The 15,284-nt window shown below is 35.6% G+C and overlaps 1 protein-coding gene across 5 annotated transcripts in view; it reads left to right on the top strand.

Annotated features, from left to right (window-relative positions):
* SCAF8 (SR-related CTD associated factor 8) overlaps positions 1 to 15,284 on the top strand; it is an 88,478-nt gene that overhangs the window by 41,216 nt on the left and 31,978 nt on the right. For 4 of the 5 annotated variants that reach the window (XM_053936793.1, XM_053936791.1, XM_053936795.1 and 1 more), the window contains 8 exons: positions 2,114 to 2,214; positions 3,813 to 3,926; positions 4,563 to 4,719; positions 5,827 to 5,957; positions 6,945 to 7,089; positions 7,606 to 7,686; positions 8,280 to 8,501; positions 9,151 to 11,544. In XM_053936793.1, the coding sequence (XP_053792768.1) occupies positions 2,114 to 2,214; positions 3,813 to 3,926; positions 4,563 to 4,719; positions 5,827 to 5,957; positions 6,945 to 7,089; positions 7,606 to 7,686; positions 8,280 to 8,501; positions 9,151 to 10,853 (2,654 nt within the window). In that variant the 3' untranslated portion in view covers positions 10,854 to 11,544. Of the gene's footprint in view, positions 1 to 2,113; positions 2,215 to 3,812; positions 3,927 to 4,562; positions 4,720 to 5,826; positions 5,958 to 6,944; positions 7,090 to 7,605; positions 7,687 to 8,279; positions 8,502 to 9,150; positions 11,545 to 15,284 lie in introns of those variants that run through there. The other variant, XM_053936792.1, reaches the window with a different exon arrangement.

Here is a 15,284-nt window from a genome sequence, read left to right as displayed (position 1 = left end):
CAAGATTTATCTTGACTACTTATATATTTATAAGTTTAATTTCTGATGTTTCTTGTAACTTGGGTACATCATGTCATCTTAGACAAGAACAAGCATCATACTGTTCTACTGATGTTTTGCACTTGCACCACTGATTATGCTTCTAAACAGAGAGCAGCAAAGGCTGTCTCTAAGTTACAATCTTCTTTCTCCTCATTGCTCTCTTTAACTTGGCATTTGAATGTGTCCAGCAGTTGGTCTGAAAATTGTTAAAATGCTAAAGTGTGTGGTGCACACTTGGAACACTTTGGATATTTTAGAAGTCCAAGTTTTAAAATGTTTACAGTGATTTTTAAATAGATTTTCAGAGGAATGTAGCGCCAAAGCAGGTGGAATTCACTAGTGTAAGGCAGACCATAATGGTGATATCTTAAGAAAATATTCAGAAATCAAGTGGATTTCAGCTTCTGCAGAGTGGTGTTGTGCACTGCTTTCATTTCCACAGAGAATTTACATACTAAAAAAAAGGAAGGTAGTAAGAAGAAAAATAACTTCCTCCACCCAGTTGCTTAAATCAAAGGGAATGTATTTTGAGAATTTATTTTGCTCAGATAGATTATAAACTATTTCTGGTATAGTTTTGCATTTATCTTGTGTCTTAGAACTATTTGGTTTATCTGACAAGATAAGCAGCTCACAACTCATTTTTTTGCAAAGGAAAGAATGTTCTGTTCTGTTCACATTAATATTTTATATCATTCCAAGGTGACTTTAAATTGGGGACTGTACTACAGTTTAGATGCACTTTTTTCCCCCCATCTTCTCTGGTTTTACACATGAAAAGAGACAAATTGGTTTTAAGGTGTAGATTTCTCCCAGCAGTCCACAAGGCAGGGAGCTGTAATCAGAATGGTTGGGAGCTGAGAGACAGAGATGTTACGTAACCTAATGAACAGCAGCAGCATTTTACGTCCTGTGAAGTTTAAAGGAGATATTAAATACACTAAGTGAAGTGTGGAAACTCTGGGGGGAGGTAAGTGATTAAATAAATAAGTTATTCACCTGACAAGTGTTCTACTTCATGAAATTTGTTCAGTGACAGCCACTATTATTACTTGCTGAGATCTGAAGAATTGTTTTCTAGAATATAACACCATGAGATACAAAAGGGATATCTACAAACATGTAAGGAACAAGTTTTGTCCAAGAGAAATCTTACAACTGGTCATTCTCAGCACTGCAGAGTACAATGTCAATTGAAAATGTCAGTTGAGAGAATGCACAGCTCTGTTTTCCATTTTGGTGCACCAGGATTGGTACAGTAAGGAGATGTGATGTTCCAAGATAATGATGAAGAAAGAATGTTTCCTTGGTAAAGGATAGGGCAGACCAAGAAAATCCAAGCTGCACATATAGATTGGGTAGTATTTGGAGACAGAGGAATTGGAACCATGTACATATGGGAGAAGGAAGTCTTAGCTCATGTCAGTGAGTATTTGTGTTTGGTGAGGAGAGTGGGTGAACATTTGGAAGGCAGGGATCTGGGCTTGTGGTGGAATTGACAAGAATCAGAAGTATCATTGCATGTCTTCAGCCTGATTGGCCTCAGATAAATTTCTTTCCAGTTTTTTACCCATGGTAAATTAATGGTATTGTTGCTATTTTCAGGTGAAAATGCAATGCATAATACTGCACTATTAAGTTCCATCTGTAATACACTTTTAGCCAGTTAGAACTTAGTCTTACTTTGTTAAAATTGGCATGAATCCTAAGCATGGTTTTTAATGGAAAGTAGAAGAGAAATGTTTTGGTTTTTTTCTAGAAGTAATTCATAATTTGGTTTACCTTAGCTGATAATCTGTAGATTTTTACAGTTTTATTTCTATGAAAACAACTATTTTGTTTAAAAGAAAATTAAACAAGAAGAATGAATGCTTGTGGTGAATGTTTGGTGTTGTTTAACCCTTTATCATTTTTGTTAATGTACTTAATCTCTATATAGCAATAGATTTACTATTCTTGGGTTTTTATCAGTGATTCCTGGGTAATTTTAAAACCTTTTACATTAATGCTATAGAGAATTTCATAAGCTAACATTCAGTATTTTGATTGATGTGAATGTGTCTCTTGACAGTTTGCAGTACTACTCTTTGGGTAGGTCAAGTAGACAAGAAGGCTACCCAGCAAGATTTAACAAACTTGTTTGAAGAATTTGGACAAATAGAGTCAATTAATGTAAGTAAGCATGTTGCTATGCTTTTTCAGAAATGTTAGACCAGAAACTTGAGCATGCTTTTATGCCTCTGAATTCTTTACAGCTGCTTAAACTTGTATTTAGGAGACTTTTCTATCACAGTTAAAAAATGTAGCCATGGTATTTGCAACCTGGTTTTGATCTACTCTATTCTGAAGCACCAAAAACATTACACTTCAAGGTAAAAAGACTCTTCCTAAGCTCTAGCACTTTATGCAGTTTTTAAACCAGGGTTTAACAAAAAAGTTATGGTTGTTCTGGTTTAGTGAACTGTCATGGAGCAGGTATAATCTTTCCTTGGTCTAAGGACACCTATAATGTGTATCCACATTGTTCTTGGTTACTTTCCAAACAGAGGATTCATTAAGTTGAATCCTTCTTGATAAAACATTTAGAAGAAAAGAAATTGTACTGTAAAGAAACCTTTATTCTAAAATATGACAATTAAAAAGATGATTATAATTGGGAGATATAATTCTTGTTATTTAGAGTCAGGTGTTTAGAGTAGTACCTCAATGGCTTATAATTCAGCTTCAAAATAAAGTATTTTTCTCCTAAAATAGCACATCTGCAGAGAGAAATCTGGGTTTTCCTCTTGCTTCAGCAGTTTTAAAATGCTTCTTGTGCAAATTCATTCATTTCAAATAATACTTTTACTGTTCTCCTGTCACATTAATATATTCAAATATATAATTAATAAGGAATACTTTTTGTAACTGTACAGAATATTCTAAAAAGTTTCACAAGTGAAAAATTCAGCCCCGCAGCCAGATATTTAAACCTCACTTTGATTTGCAGGGGCTATCAATTAAGGAAAGTAATGTAACAACTATACATGTCCCAGTGCCTGTTATATTTCAAAGGCAAACCATATTGTAGATAGTTCATCTTACGCATTCCACAAAGCTTAAGTACCTAGAGTAACAAAGTATATCTTAATGCAGTTCTTAGAAAATATGTTTTACAGTCTGTCATCTTACATGTTTGTTATGTTACTGTTTGTATTTAAACAGTGTAAAGATTTTTGACTAAAACGGATGTATGCAATTGTCATACATAATATGTAAGCTTGCAAAGGTTACGTGCTATGTCATACATTAAATAAAACATGCTATACGTACACAAATACAATAAAACATTAGAAAAAAAAATCACATTAAAAAATGAGACGTCTACCCTTCAAAAATGCAATACACTTTTAATCACTAATTTGCTTCTTTGTGAGAGGTTACTGCTCAGCTCACAGAGAATCTAAAGCTTAAGAAGAGGTAGCAACCTTTGCTTTTCTGAAGTTGTCATAATGTAGCTCCCAGTCTGCTCCTTGTTCAAATATTTTATGTCATTTACAACACTCATTCTTCAGTTTCCTGCTGCTTCTTGAAAATGTTGTAACTGAAGTAGCCTGCCAGTATCACACTTAAGTTTTCTTGATGCCCAAGCTTGTTAATATGGTCAATTAAGGTAACCATTTTCACAATGTAAGCCTTTCCTTCTATAATATTAGTATTCAATTGGTGTCGTTACATAATCTGAAGTACTGATTTTCCTACTTTTTAAGACCACTGCTGTTTTTCCGTAGATGATTCCCCCAAGAGGATGTGCTTATGTCTGTATGGTACATAGACAAGATGCATATCGTGCTCTTCAGAAACTTAGTTCTGGGTCATATAAAATTGGATCGAAAATTATTAAGGTAAGGTGATATTAATCTTAAGGATGCTGTCAGTTTCAAACACAGTACAATTCTACTATGATGGTTTGTCTTTTAGCAGCTGTTCATTCAAATGTACAATGTGGAGAAGAAGAATGAAGCAGTGAGGTGTAAACTGCTTTCTCTCAGTGTAAAATGCAGCTTTTATTAGGCAATATAAAAGACAGAAAAATGACCTGATCTTTAGGAAACACCTGGACAATAGTTTATGTACATACAGCCTAAGTCCTGTACCTGACCATTTGGGTCACTTAATATTAAATTTTATAGTAGTCTTAGAGTTAAGTATTTTGTTAAATATTATAGGGATTTCTTCTACCTGCTTGATACTTTAGAGTAAGTCCTTGAAATACTGTATTTTTAATTTCCGCGTATATATGTTAGGATTAATGTTGAACAATTTAAGCTTTCTGATGTAATTAATCATGCATGTACCTGCTGTAGAGGCCAAGTAAACTACTTGCAGGTTCATTTAAAATCCAAACATTGTAAAAACTTTTAATTGTTAGACACTGAGGATTGATGTGCAGTGACAGAAAATTGAAGACAATAATCTGAAATATCCTTTTCCCAGGTTATATGATTTAACCAAATTGTCTGATTGGGTTTTATTTTCAGATTGCTTGGGCTTTGAATAAAGGTGTGAAAACAGAATACAAGCAATTCTGGGATGTGGATCTGGGAGTTTCCTATATTCCATGGGAGAAAGTGAAATTGGATGATCTGGAGGGCTTTGCTGAAGGTGGCATGATTGACCAGGAAACAGTAAATACAGGTACGGACTGCAAATTTTCAGAAAATCTATTGTTTAGGAAATACATACTCTTTCTTCATTTACGTAGATTTTTCTAGCTCTTTGTTTACAATATAAATGGCACTGTAATAATGAAATCTAGATTTTATTTTTAGATTAATCAACTAATTTTAGATTTAATTGATTATCATGACAATGAAAAACTGGTGACAAAAGATAATTAGTTTAGGCCAGTTAGTAAAGGTTAGCATATTTTAAGAGTTATGAACTTTTTGTGTACTGGTGTGTGAAATACTAATTTGTGTAGAAATTGTTATCTGCTTATGCTTAGGAAAGTCATATATTCCAATAAAGGACTTATGTTGAAATTAGAACTTGTCCAGATAGGCACAGCTTAACAGAACTTATGGTATTTTTTCCATAAAGTCAGAGAGACAGGAAAACAAGTAGTGTTAGTTCTTATTCTGAAACCTAGCTGAACAGTTTGTTAGGTTTATGAAAGATTTACTTGTACTGTAACTTCTTGAAACAGATCTATATCAAAATAAACAGTAGATGAAGACTTTTGTAGTATTGACAGTGATTCTTCAGGTCAAAATACAATCTTGCTTTGAGTGAAAATTGAGTATAAATAGCAAAAATTAAAACATGTAACATTACTGAAACACATTCACTATGTTACACTTAAAGTACAAAATTCTTGAAGAAGTGGCAGATGGAAGAAGTGGACGTTGTGGTAAAGTTTGTTTAACATTAGGATTCTTTCTCAGTGTACAGTTGCTGAGTAATAACATACACATATTGTCTACAGGAGATTTAGAAAACAGGAGTGTACTCTGTATTGCAAATTGTTAACAGAATGATTGGTGAAAAAGGTTGTTAAGTTTTGAAAAATCAGTTTGTATACAGGCAAATTAAACAGCATTGCAGGTAGATAAAGATATTTTATGTTCTTTAAAATACACAATAATAAATAATTGCACTTATTCTTTTCATAATAAGTTTGAGGGCTATTTGTAATGCATCTATGTAGATACTAGATTCAACTTTATTGTTTAAGGAGGAAGACATCTAAGCAAAAATAACACATTAATTATCTTTTTATAATAAATTACATCATTTTTAAAGAGTGGGAAACAGCCAGAAGCTCAGAAGCTGCTAAAGAAAATACTCAAACGACGCAGAGTGCTACAGTTGATAAGAGTACCGTTATTACAACACAGACAGAAGCTTACACACAACCAGTCACTATGCTGCAGGTTGGTATTGTCTGAGTTTGCGAAAGCCCCACAGAACTGGTGGGCAGACCTTTTATTCAAGGTAAACTTTAATGATGAGTTTAAGTGATAAAATATTTTTGATTTAAATCCTGCATTCATTAATGTTCATTTCTGAAATACTTTAGAATAAAATAGTTGCCATGCTTGAGCATAATCTTTAGTTTCATGCAGTTGCTTAATACAAAAGTTCTTGTACTTATATTATTACTGTTTTATCTTTCTAAATGTGTATAAGCAATTCCAGTTGTTGAACTGACATAAAATTATATGAATGTCAATATATTTGCATTTACTTGAATTGAATTTTGGGCTTTTTCCTCTTCGCAAAAACTGTCTTCAGTCTTCTTATCTCAGCTGTCTCCTAATGTAAACTGTGATCAGCATATATTTAGATATACATGTATATGTTGCATTTATACTGCTTCTAATATACATCATTGTAAATATGATGCACTGTTAACAAAATGCATAGCTCAAACATTCAAGAAGTATTAAATAATTTTCAGGATTTCATCAGGATTATTAGCCTTGCAGTTATGCACACTAAACTTAATTTTTGATGACTGTTCTAAAATACATAAGTTTTTCTAGACACTGCAATCACCATTTTCAAAGTGCCCCCAAATTGCTACATTATCTACAATTTTTTCCTTTTCTTGCTCTGCATTTCTGCATTCACTCCTCTGTGATAGGGACATTTTTATTCTTGAATAGACATAGTGTTAAACTGTATTTTCGGCTGTGTGAGAATCAAGTAAAGATAACATAGGATTCTTCCAGTGTCCTTGTTTGTTCACAGTGTACCATTTCAGAATGCGATCTAGTTCCTCAGTGTTTGAAACATACACAAAGCCTTTGGTACATTTAGTGCTTGATGTGAATTGCAGTTAAATCAGTTTATCCCTTTTAATGTCCTTGAATACTGTTATGTGTTGAAGCTGCTTGTGTTTCTTTCCATGAAAAAAGATTCCAGTAGCTCCAGCTGTGCCTGCGGTTAGCTTGGTTCCACCTGCGTTTCCTGTCACAATGTCTGTCCCTCCTCCTGGTTATAGCCCAATTCCTCCTCCACCCTTCTTGAGAGCAAGTTTCAACCCTTCACAGCCACCTCCAGGTAAGTCAGTAGAAATTAAATGCAGTGTGTAATGAGCATAGGCAGTTCATGTGCCTCTGTGTACATCAAAGTTTTCTGTCAGCTACTGGTTACAGTCTGAGTGAGTTGGCCTTTGACTCCTAAATTGCATACTAGATTATAATTACTTATATCTAACTTGGTATTATTTTCACCAATGTATTCTGTTGAGAATAAGAATTACAGCTGTCTACCTTTGTGAAAAATTAAAATTTAAAAGTACTTAAAATCAATCTCTTTGCTTTTGAAAAGTTTGAAACTCTTGATTTTCTTCTTTGGATACTACTGGCAGATATCACTTAAAGATGTGCCTGCAGATCATCTGTAGTGAAGATGGGGTTGTTTTTGAAAACAATAACCACTGTTGCCTCTTCCTATTAATTTGTTGTTTGCTAGTGTACAATGGCACAACCTTTTGGGATAAATACCATAGGCAATCTTTTACTGCAAAAGTTTATTTGCTTTTCATGTAATCATTTGTCATTTTTTCCCACATAGGTTATATGCCTCCTCCAGTTCCGCCTGTTGTCCCACCACCTGTTGTCCCGCCACCTGTTGTCCCACCAGTTGTTCCAACACGTAAGTTTGATTGCTCTAACAATTGTTTGTGTGTGATGAAAAGTTTACTTTGTTTATATACTCCTTGTTATTGAATCAAAACCATGTTAATTCTTTGTAATGGGAAATAGCAACACAAAAGTTGTTGTTTAGCTGGTTTAAGCAGGCATTGAGAAAAAGACTTACAGAGCTTATAATGTAGACTGAAAAACTATACCTAACATGGAGTTAAGTTGCAAACTGTTTATTATTTGTATGCATAGTTCAGTATTTGGATCTTTCTAACACATGAAGCTATTACTGGAATTATTTGGTCTTAGACACTGAATAATATATAATAATTTATTTTAGTTTAGCATTCTAACTGTATTAATTTAACATTTAATGATATGTTAGAGTACTGTTTGCTTAGGTTTGCCTGCAACTCATGATCTCTAGAAAAAAACCCTAAATATTGCATTGTTGATTGAGGATAAGAAATTTATTATCAAAAAATGTACCAGTGAGGGTAATTAATTTCACTTCTTCTGATTTATCAGCCTGACTTCTACCAAACTAAATTTGAAGGTTTCACTATATGATTACTGTGATACACTTCTGTTATATCTCTACAGCTTTAGTACAGCCTCCATTACCAATTGCACAAGAGACGATGAAGGATGTTCCTTTTACTGGCCTTGTTCTACCAGTTGGCACAGTTACTAGCAATCTTGCTACTCCAACTTTATCTGCTGGAAGTGTTTTTAATCCCCTGCCAATCAACAAACCAGAATCAGATGACAAAGGACCACATCTTACAGACCTTCAGCTTTCTTCCAGTGAAAACAATAGATCTGGTAAGAAATGTTTTCATTATATGATATGATCATGTACAGGAAGCATGATACTCTGCTGAGAGATTTTTGCAAATCATAGTCCATTGAGCTAGTAACTACAGAATAGGAAGTTTTGGGCTGTGTAGGATATCATTCTGAATATAATTTGGGGAACTGGTGAGAGCCATCTTTGTCATCATCTGATCATTGACTGCTGGCAGCTTATGCTCAAATATGTTTTTCTCATAGTCTCCAGAAGTAAAGCTGAGTCTGGGAACCCATTAGAAAACTTCTTATAGAAGGCAGTTTGATTACACAAGTAGCAATGGAAAAGAGCAGGAGAGGGTAGGATGGTATAACATCTATAGAACTTCATCAAATATTTTAATAGTTTCATTGCATAAATTGGGTGATGGTTTTGGGATTTGTTAATTTTAAGCTACTGTACAGTCTTTACTATGTAGAGGCATTAATTTCTGTGGCATAGGGTCTATGTATCACCAATGTGATTGAAATAATATATAAGAGTTATAGAAGCTAGGACAGACCTTATCAGCAGTATCATCACTGCATGCATTACCTGAACATGGATTAAACTGCATTTTGTTTTGAGTGCTCTGTGTTACACTGGTATTTTTTGTTAATTGTTTTTCTTGTCACTGCATTTCAGTGCAAAGTGATGTCTCAAGTACCTCTGGACTTGTTGGAGGAGTGCAGACACCCAGTGTCTCAAGCAATTCTGGGCTTACTGGAGAAGGGCCACCATCCACTGTCTCAAGTAGCTCTGGGCTTGCAGGGGGAGTTCAGCCACCCAGTGTTTCAAGCAGCTCTGGACTTGTAGGAGGAGTGCAACCACCAACTGTTTCCAGCAATTCTGGTCTTGCAGGAGGAATGCAGCTACCTGCTGTCTCTAGTAGCTCTTCTCTTGCTGGCGGGATTCAGCCAACTAACGCCTCAAGTAGCTCTGGACTTATGGCTGGAGTGCCACCACCAAATGTCTCAAGTAGCTCAGGGCTTCTAGCTGGAGTTCATCCGCCCAGTGTCTCAAGCAGCCCTGGCCTTCTGACAGGAATGCAGCCACCCAGTGTGTCCAGCAGCTCAGGAGTTCTGGCAGGAGTACAGCCACCGAGTGTTTCAAGCAACTCTGGGCTTCTCATAATGCCACCACCCAATGTTTCAAGTAGTTCTGGACTTATGGGAGTACCACCACCAAATATTTCAAGTAATTCTGGACTTCTGGCAATGCAGCATCCAGCTGCAGTTCCAAACATGCCTCATTTAAATATCAGTAATCAAAGAATGCCAGGAATGCCTCTTATAGATATCCGTCCAGGCCTAATGCCCCATTCGCCTGGACCAAGGTTTCCATTAATGCAGCCAGGAATGCCACCACAGCGTACTATTCCTCCTCCCACAATCCTTGATCCATCTCTTCACCCACCACCACCTCGAGGTCCTTTTCCTCCAGGAGATATTTTTAATCAAACAGAAAGACCTTTTGGAACACCAGGAAGACAAAATATTGATAACATTTCTAATCCAGAGAAAAGGCTACCACTTGGAGGTGATAACATTCAACAGGAGGGGGACAGAGATTATCGCTTTCCTCCGGTGGAAAACCGAGATAATCTTAACAGACCATCTCCAGTGGATGTCAGAGATTCTGTTGGACGACCACCAGTTGATCCAAGAGAGGGCATAGGAAGGCCTCCAGTAGATGGAAGAGAACACTTTGCAAGACCACATATAGACATGAGAGAAAATTTTGGAAGACCGGGTATAGATAACCTTGGCCGAAGAGAGCATTTTGGTTTCAATTCAGACAAGCACTGGGGACAGAGAGGAGATTATGATGAAAGAGAGCACCATGCCTTCCCTATTTATGGTGGCCCTAAAGGCTTTCATGAAGACAGAGAGAGGTTTCGGCATGTAAACTATAGGTTTGATAGTAGAAGTGGTCCTAGTTGGAATAGAGGATTTGAACAAGATGCTCACAGAGATTTTGATGACCGCAGAAGACCCTGGGAAAGACAGAGGGATAGGGATGACAGAGATTTTAATTTTTGCAGAGAAATTAATGGAAACAGGTTTGGAAGAGACAGAATGTCAAACAACTGGATCCCGCCTCCACATCCACGGGTTTTTGAATATTTTGATGGGGCCACTTCTCAACGCAAAGCTGATAATATGCCCCAGGTAAATGGTGAAAATACAGAGACAGAAAGTCAGCCACCAACTGCACAGGTGCAGGATGATCCAGAACTTTATGAAAAACTGACATCTTCTGTCGAGATAAACAAAGAGAAGAGTGACACAGAAGCTGATATAGAGAGTGAACCAGTGGTAGAAAGCACAGAAACTGAGGGGACATAATCATCACTCAGTAGGTAAAAGATACCTTTTGTAAAGTTGTCATCTCTCTGTAATAGATAAATGGCTGACTGGACCGTTGCAGTTCACTTTTGTCTGCCAGAATTAAGTTAATCTGATGTTCTTGTTCATCTTTCACTTAAATAACTGTACAACTGACTTGTATAGAACACTGTTCTTAATTTGAACATGGTAGGTAAACGTTTTTTGCTTTTATTGTTTTTTTTTTTAATTTTATTTTATTTCTTTGATAAAGCATAAACTTGCCCCCAGTTGCTTTTAATTTCACAATGATAAATTAACAGCTTGTCAAACAAAGACTTCCTATGGAAGAAAATGGAAATTTTAGATACTTCCCTTAGTTTGGCTATCAAAATTGTTATACTTGAAAACAGGTGCTGGTGTATCTTGTCCGTGTTTTTAGGCTGCTGCAGAATTTTAAAGTATAGATAAAGCTGTGATATTTTATGTTCCTACAATTCGGCAGAAAAAATAATGGCCCATGTTACTTAAGGAGCATAACACAGAGATTAAAAGTGATTTTGTAAAATCTACACTATAGTCTCTGTTTTCTCTAAAGTAAGTGTTTGTGATTTGTTCCTCGTACTGCAGTGGTTTTAAGAAATGAAAAAGTACATTTTAATGTTGGGTGCATTTTGTTTTTAGATGCCAATAAAGCATATTTGTTTGATAACAGTGTTTTAGGTATTGTATTTTTTTAAAAAACCTGCAAGCTCTAAAAACTTGGAATCAGCTATGATATATGCTTAGCCAGTTGTTGCAAATGGTTTATATTACTTTTGTAAAACCAATGCAACAGTTATATGTGCAAGAAGCATATGGTTTTTTCATCAAAGATCATGCAGTCATATTAGTTTATGTAAATAACATGTATGTAAATATCTGTGTAAACTGTTTATAGATACCACTTTTTCTGTGTGTGCCTGTGTATGTGCAAGCACTCACAGAATGCTGTAGGCACTTCAATAAAATTGAAATGAAACTAGGTTGTGAAAATTTTCCTTTCACCTTCTTCAGGTAGTAAGATAAAACTTATTTCACTGCAGTACTGTCAAGCTTCTATTTATCTGCTCATGCTCATTGTTACAATGTTCTTACTACTTCTAGAAGGTGGAAGTATATATATTGTGGAAGAATATATACTGTAAGAATATGCAGTAGTATTCCAGCTTACTTTTTAAAATGCAGATATGCATGAAGCCAAAACTTAAATGAGTATTTGCATTTTTTTTATTTTGTAATATATTTGGTGTTCTGGATAGATAGTGTTAGTGTTTGAGTACTTTGTGGTTAATTGACTTTAATGACTCAAAGCTCAGAAATGTTGCATGAAAAGTAAGCTGATGTTGGTCTAAAAACCCTACATGTTTTTAACAGAAATAAGAATTGGAGGGTTGTGCTTTGATGGAATAACACTGAAGTTGAACCTCTTTTTAAATTGTTGAGATGAACTGGCTACTTAGGTAAATAAGTAATGCTATTCTCTCCTGTTTCACCTGCTTTGCTGCTTGTGTATCCTTTCAATTGGAAAGGTTAAGCTGTAGGATGATGTCAGATTTTCAGTTTGTTCCATTCAAGTGCGTTTCACCAACTTCTTTCAAAATAAGTTTTGTTAAAATTCTGAGTCTGAAAGCATCCTTTCACTCAGTTTTAAGAAAGTTGTTTTCCTCTTGCATAATAAGATAATAAGGGTACGTGAATGCCCCTTTGGTAAAAGAAACATTTTTAGCTCAGAATAGATTTTTGATCTTTAACATTAAAGCATTAACATGCAAGTTTTATTTCCCCTTCTGCTTCCCTCAAAGGGGTGAAAGTATGAAAACATCACATGAGTGTAAAGCATTAGCATGCCTTTGAACCTGGAAGCAAGTTACTCATGTGTGTGTAGTCCTCTTCCTCTGGATGGTGGGGTGTTTTTTCATGCTGTGTCATGGTTCAGTTTTTCAGTTCCAGAGACTTTTATTCTGGGTAGTAAACAGTCAGCTTAATGAAGGTGGCCCTTGGAAAGAGTGGACTTGAATGAATTATTATGTTTGTGCAAGTAGTAGTCATTAGGTATGCATTAAATAACCACTGCTTTGTAATGGACCTTGCTGATGTGTTTATTACCAGAACGTGTCTTGGGAGTTGAGATGAACAATGTTTCAGGTAAATGCATTGTCACGGGCAGTCTCTGGCTCAAAGAGCTTGACCGATGCTGCTGCACCAGCTACTCATAGTGTTCTGGTCAGGCAGATTTGATTGTGTGAAAGCCTAAAAGCACAAAATAGCTCTAAGCATATTTTATGAACTTAAGGGGTTTTATTTCATTTTAATATGTTAAGTTTGAAAAGGCTTCAGCTGTAGGCCACAGAAATAAATACTCAAAATCAAACACATATTGGCAGTAGCTTTACTTTTCAAACATTTTGTTTAAAACCTCCTGAAAACTAGAAGTTAATCGGTTGTTTTTCTAAACTGGGGCTGGCAGTGTGCCAAGTTGTTCATAGTTTGAAGATTTATGTAAATTACCAGGTGAGAGTTGTCAAAACAATTTGGTTGGTAGTGGTGTAGAACAGTACATTTAATGAATCTATTATCTTTGTTAATATCTTTCAAACATTAATAAATTGGCTACTGTACATATGTGTTACACCATCAATTTCTAAATGCTGTTTTTTTGTAGAATAAAAATTTGTTGTGCAGTCTTCAGTTGGATCATATTTACAGCTAGAACTGTTCTATTTCTTATTTAAATAATGTAGCATGCAGATATGTATTACCAAAATGTAGCCATATATAGAAACTTGAAGGGACTTGATATTAGTGAAACAGTCTGGTTTCTTTATCTTGCCAGTAGGAAATTTTAAATGCTTCACAGCTGGAGTGAAGACTTTCCTTTCTTATTGTAGATTAAGCCATCATAAGCCAATGTGTGCACTGAAGGGAACTGTCCTGACACCCAGACCAATTCTTTAATGTGATTCATGAGAGACTTCTAATTTTTGCTTTTGCAAAGGAGAGAGTGAGATTGGGACAGAAAGATGATGTGGCCCAGGCACTGGGGTAGCCGTTTTGGCTTACACCGGTTTAAAGCTTTTTGTAGTGATGAAAGACTGTGGGTTCTAGCAACTGAGGAAGCTGATGTACGATTCATATAAATAACAGACACACTGAAAAACATTTAAGGTAGCTTTGCCAGCAACACATTGTATTTAGGCATGCACATTTACTTGAACTTGAACTTATGCATCAGTAAGTTGTTTGATGTATTTGCCTTTTTAAACAGGCTATGGTTCTTTCACTGTAGTGCATTTGAGTAGAACACCATATCCGTAAAGATGAAATGTAGGACATGCTATAAGGACATGATTTCTTTGCTGAAGCCTTTTCCTGTGAAGTACTGGTATGCTTTCTTTTTATGTGTGGTACTTCCTTTTGTTACAGACTCGGGAATATATTCTCTTAGATCCCTTTCCTTCAGTAGGGCTCTATAAAATACGTAGAGCCACTTAAGTGATTTAAATGACTTTATGAAGTTAAGGAACTTTTAGCCTGAGTAAGTCAAGATGGGAGTACTGTAATCAAGCCTGTAGTGAGGCATGCACAGGCATTCCTTAAACACAGTTGGAAAATTATAAAATAAACTTACATATAGAAGATGTTTATAAGATAAGCCAATATTTTACAGAAGTTTCTGAATATGCAGTTTTGACCATGTGCAAGGATATTTTCTGCTGGTGAAACTGAAAGTACTCTTGACTTTTTCCCCAAACTCACATCTTTGGGTAATTTGATTTGAAACTGATAGAAATGGATCCTAAATTTCATTCTTTGTCTTTTCAGTAATGATGACTTTTTGTTTCTTGATAATGGGAGAGCTGAACAGTCAAAATCATTGAATGGTTTGGGTTGAAAGGGACCTTAAAGATAATCTAGTTCCAATTCCCATACCATGGGTAGGGACACCTTCCACTACACCAGGTTGTTCAAAATTGCCTCCAACCTGGCCTTGAACACTTCCAGGGATGGGGCATGCATAACTTCTCTGGGCAACCTGTTCCAGAGCCTCACCAGTCTCACAGTAAAGAATGTCTATCTAATCTAAGTCTGCCGTACATCAGTTTAAAACCATTGCCCCTTGTTCTATCATTGCATACTCTTGTAAAAAGTCATACTCCAGCTTTATAATTTTAAAACCTACTCAGAATATCAGGAGCCACCAAGAGTAACTGGACAAATTTTTGTTATTAATTCATGTTATTAAAGAATCTTTCCCTTTTTTGTTGTTGTTGATTCAGATAATTAAAGGATCTTTCTTTCCCTGTTGTGACATTTACTGCTGATTCTTTTGAATTTTGCAGTAGTCAGATTTTTCTTTCAACTTCCTTTCCACAAGTAGGCACGCACTGTGAAGCCATTTAATGGTGTAAA

Source organism: Vidua chalybeata, chromosome 3 (genome assembly GCF_026979565.1).
Source record: "Vidua chalybeata isolate OUT-0048 chromosome 3, bVidCha1 merged haplotype, whole genome shotgun sequence".
NCBI classification, from domain to species: domain Eukaryota; kingdom Metazoa; phylum Chordata; class Aves; order Passeriformes; family Viduidae; genus Vidua; species Vidua chalybeata.
The sequence above is the reverse complement of the archived record's forward strand: the minus strand, read 5'-3'. Positions and strand labels throughout refer to the sequence as shown.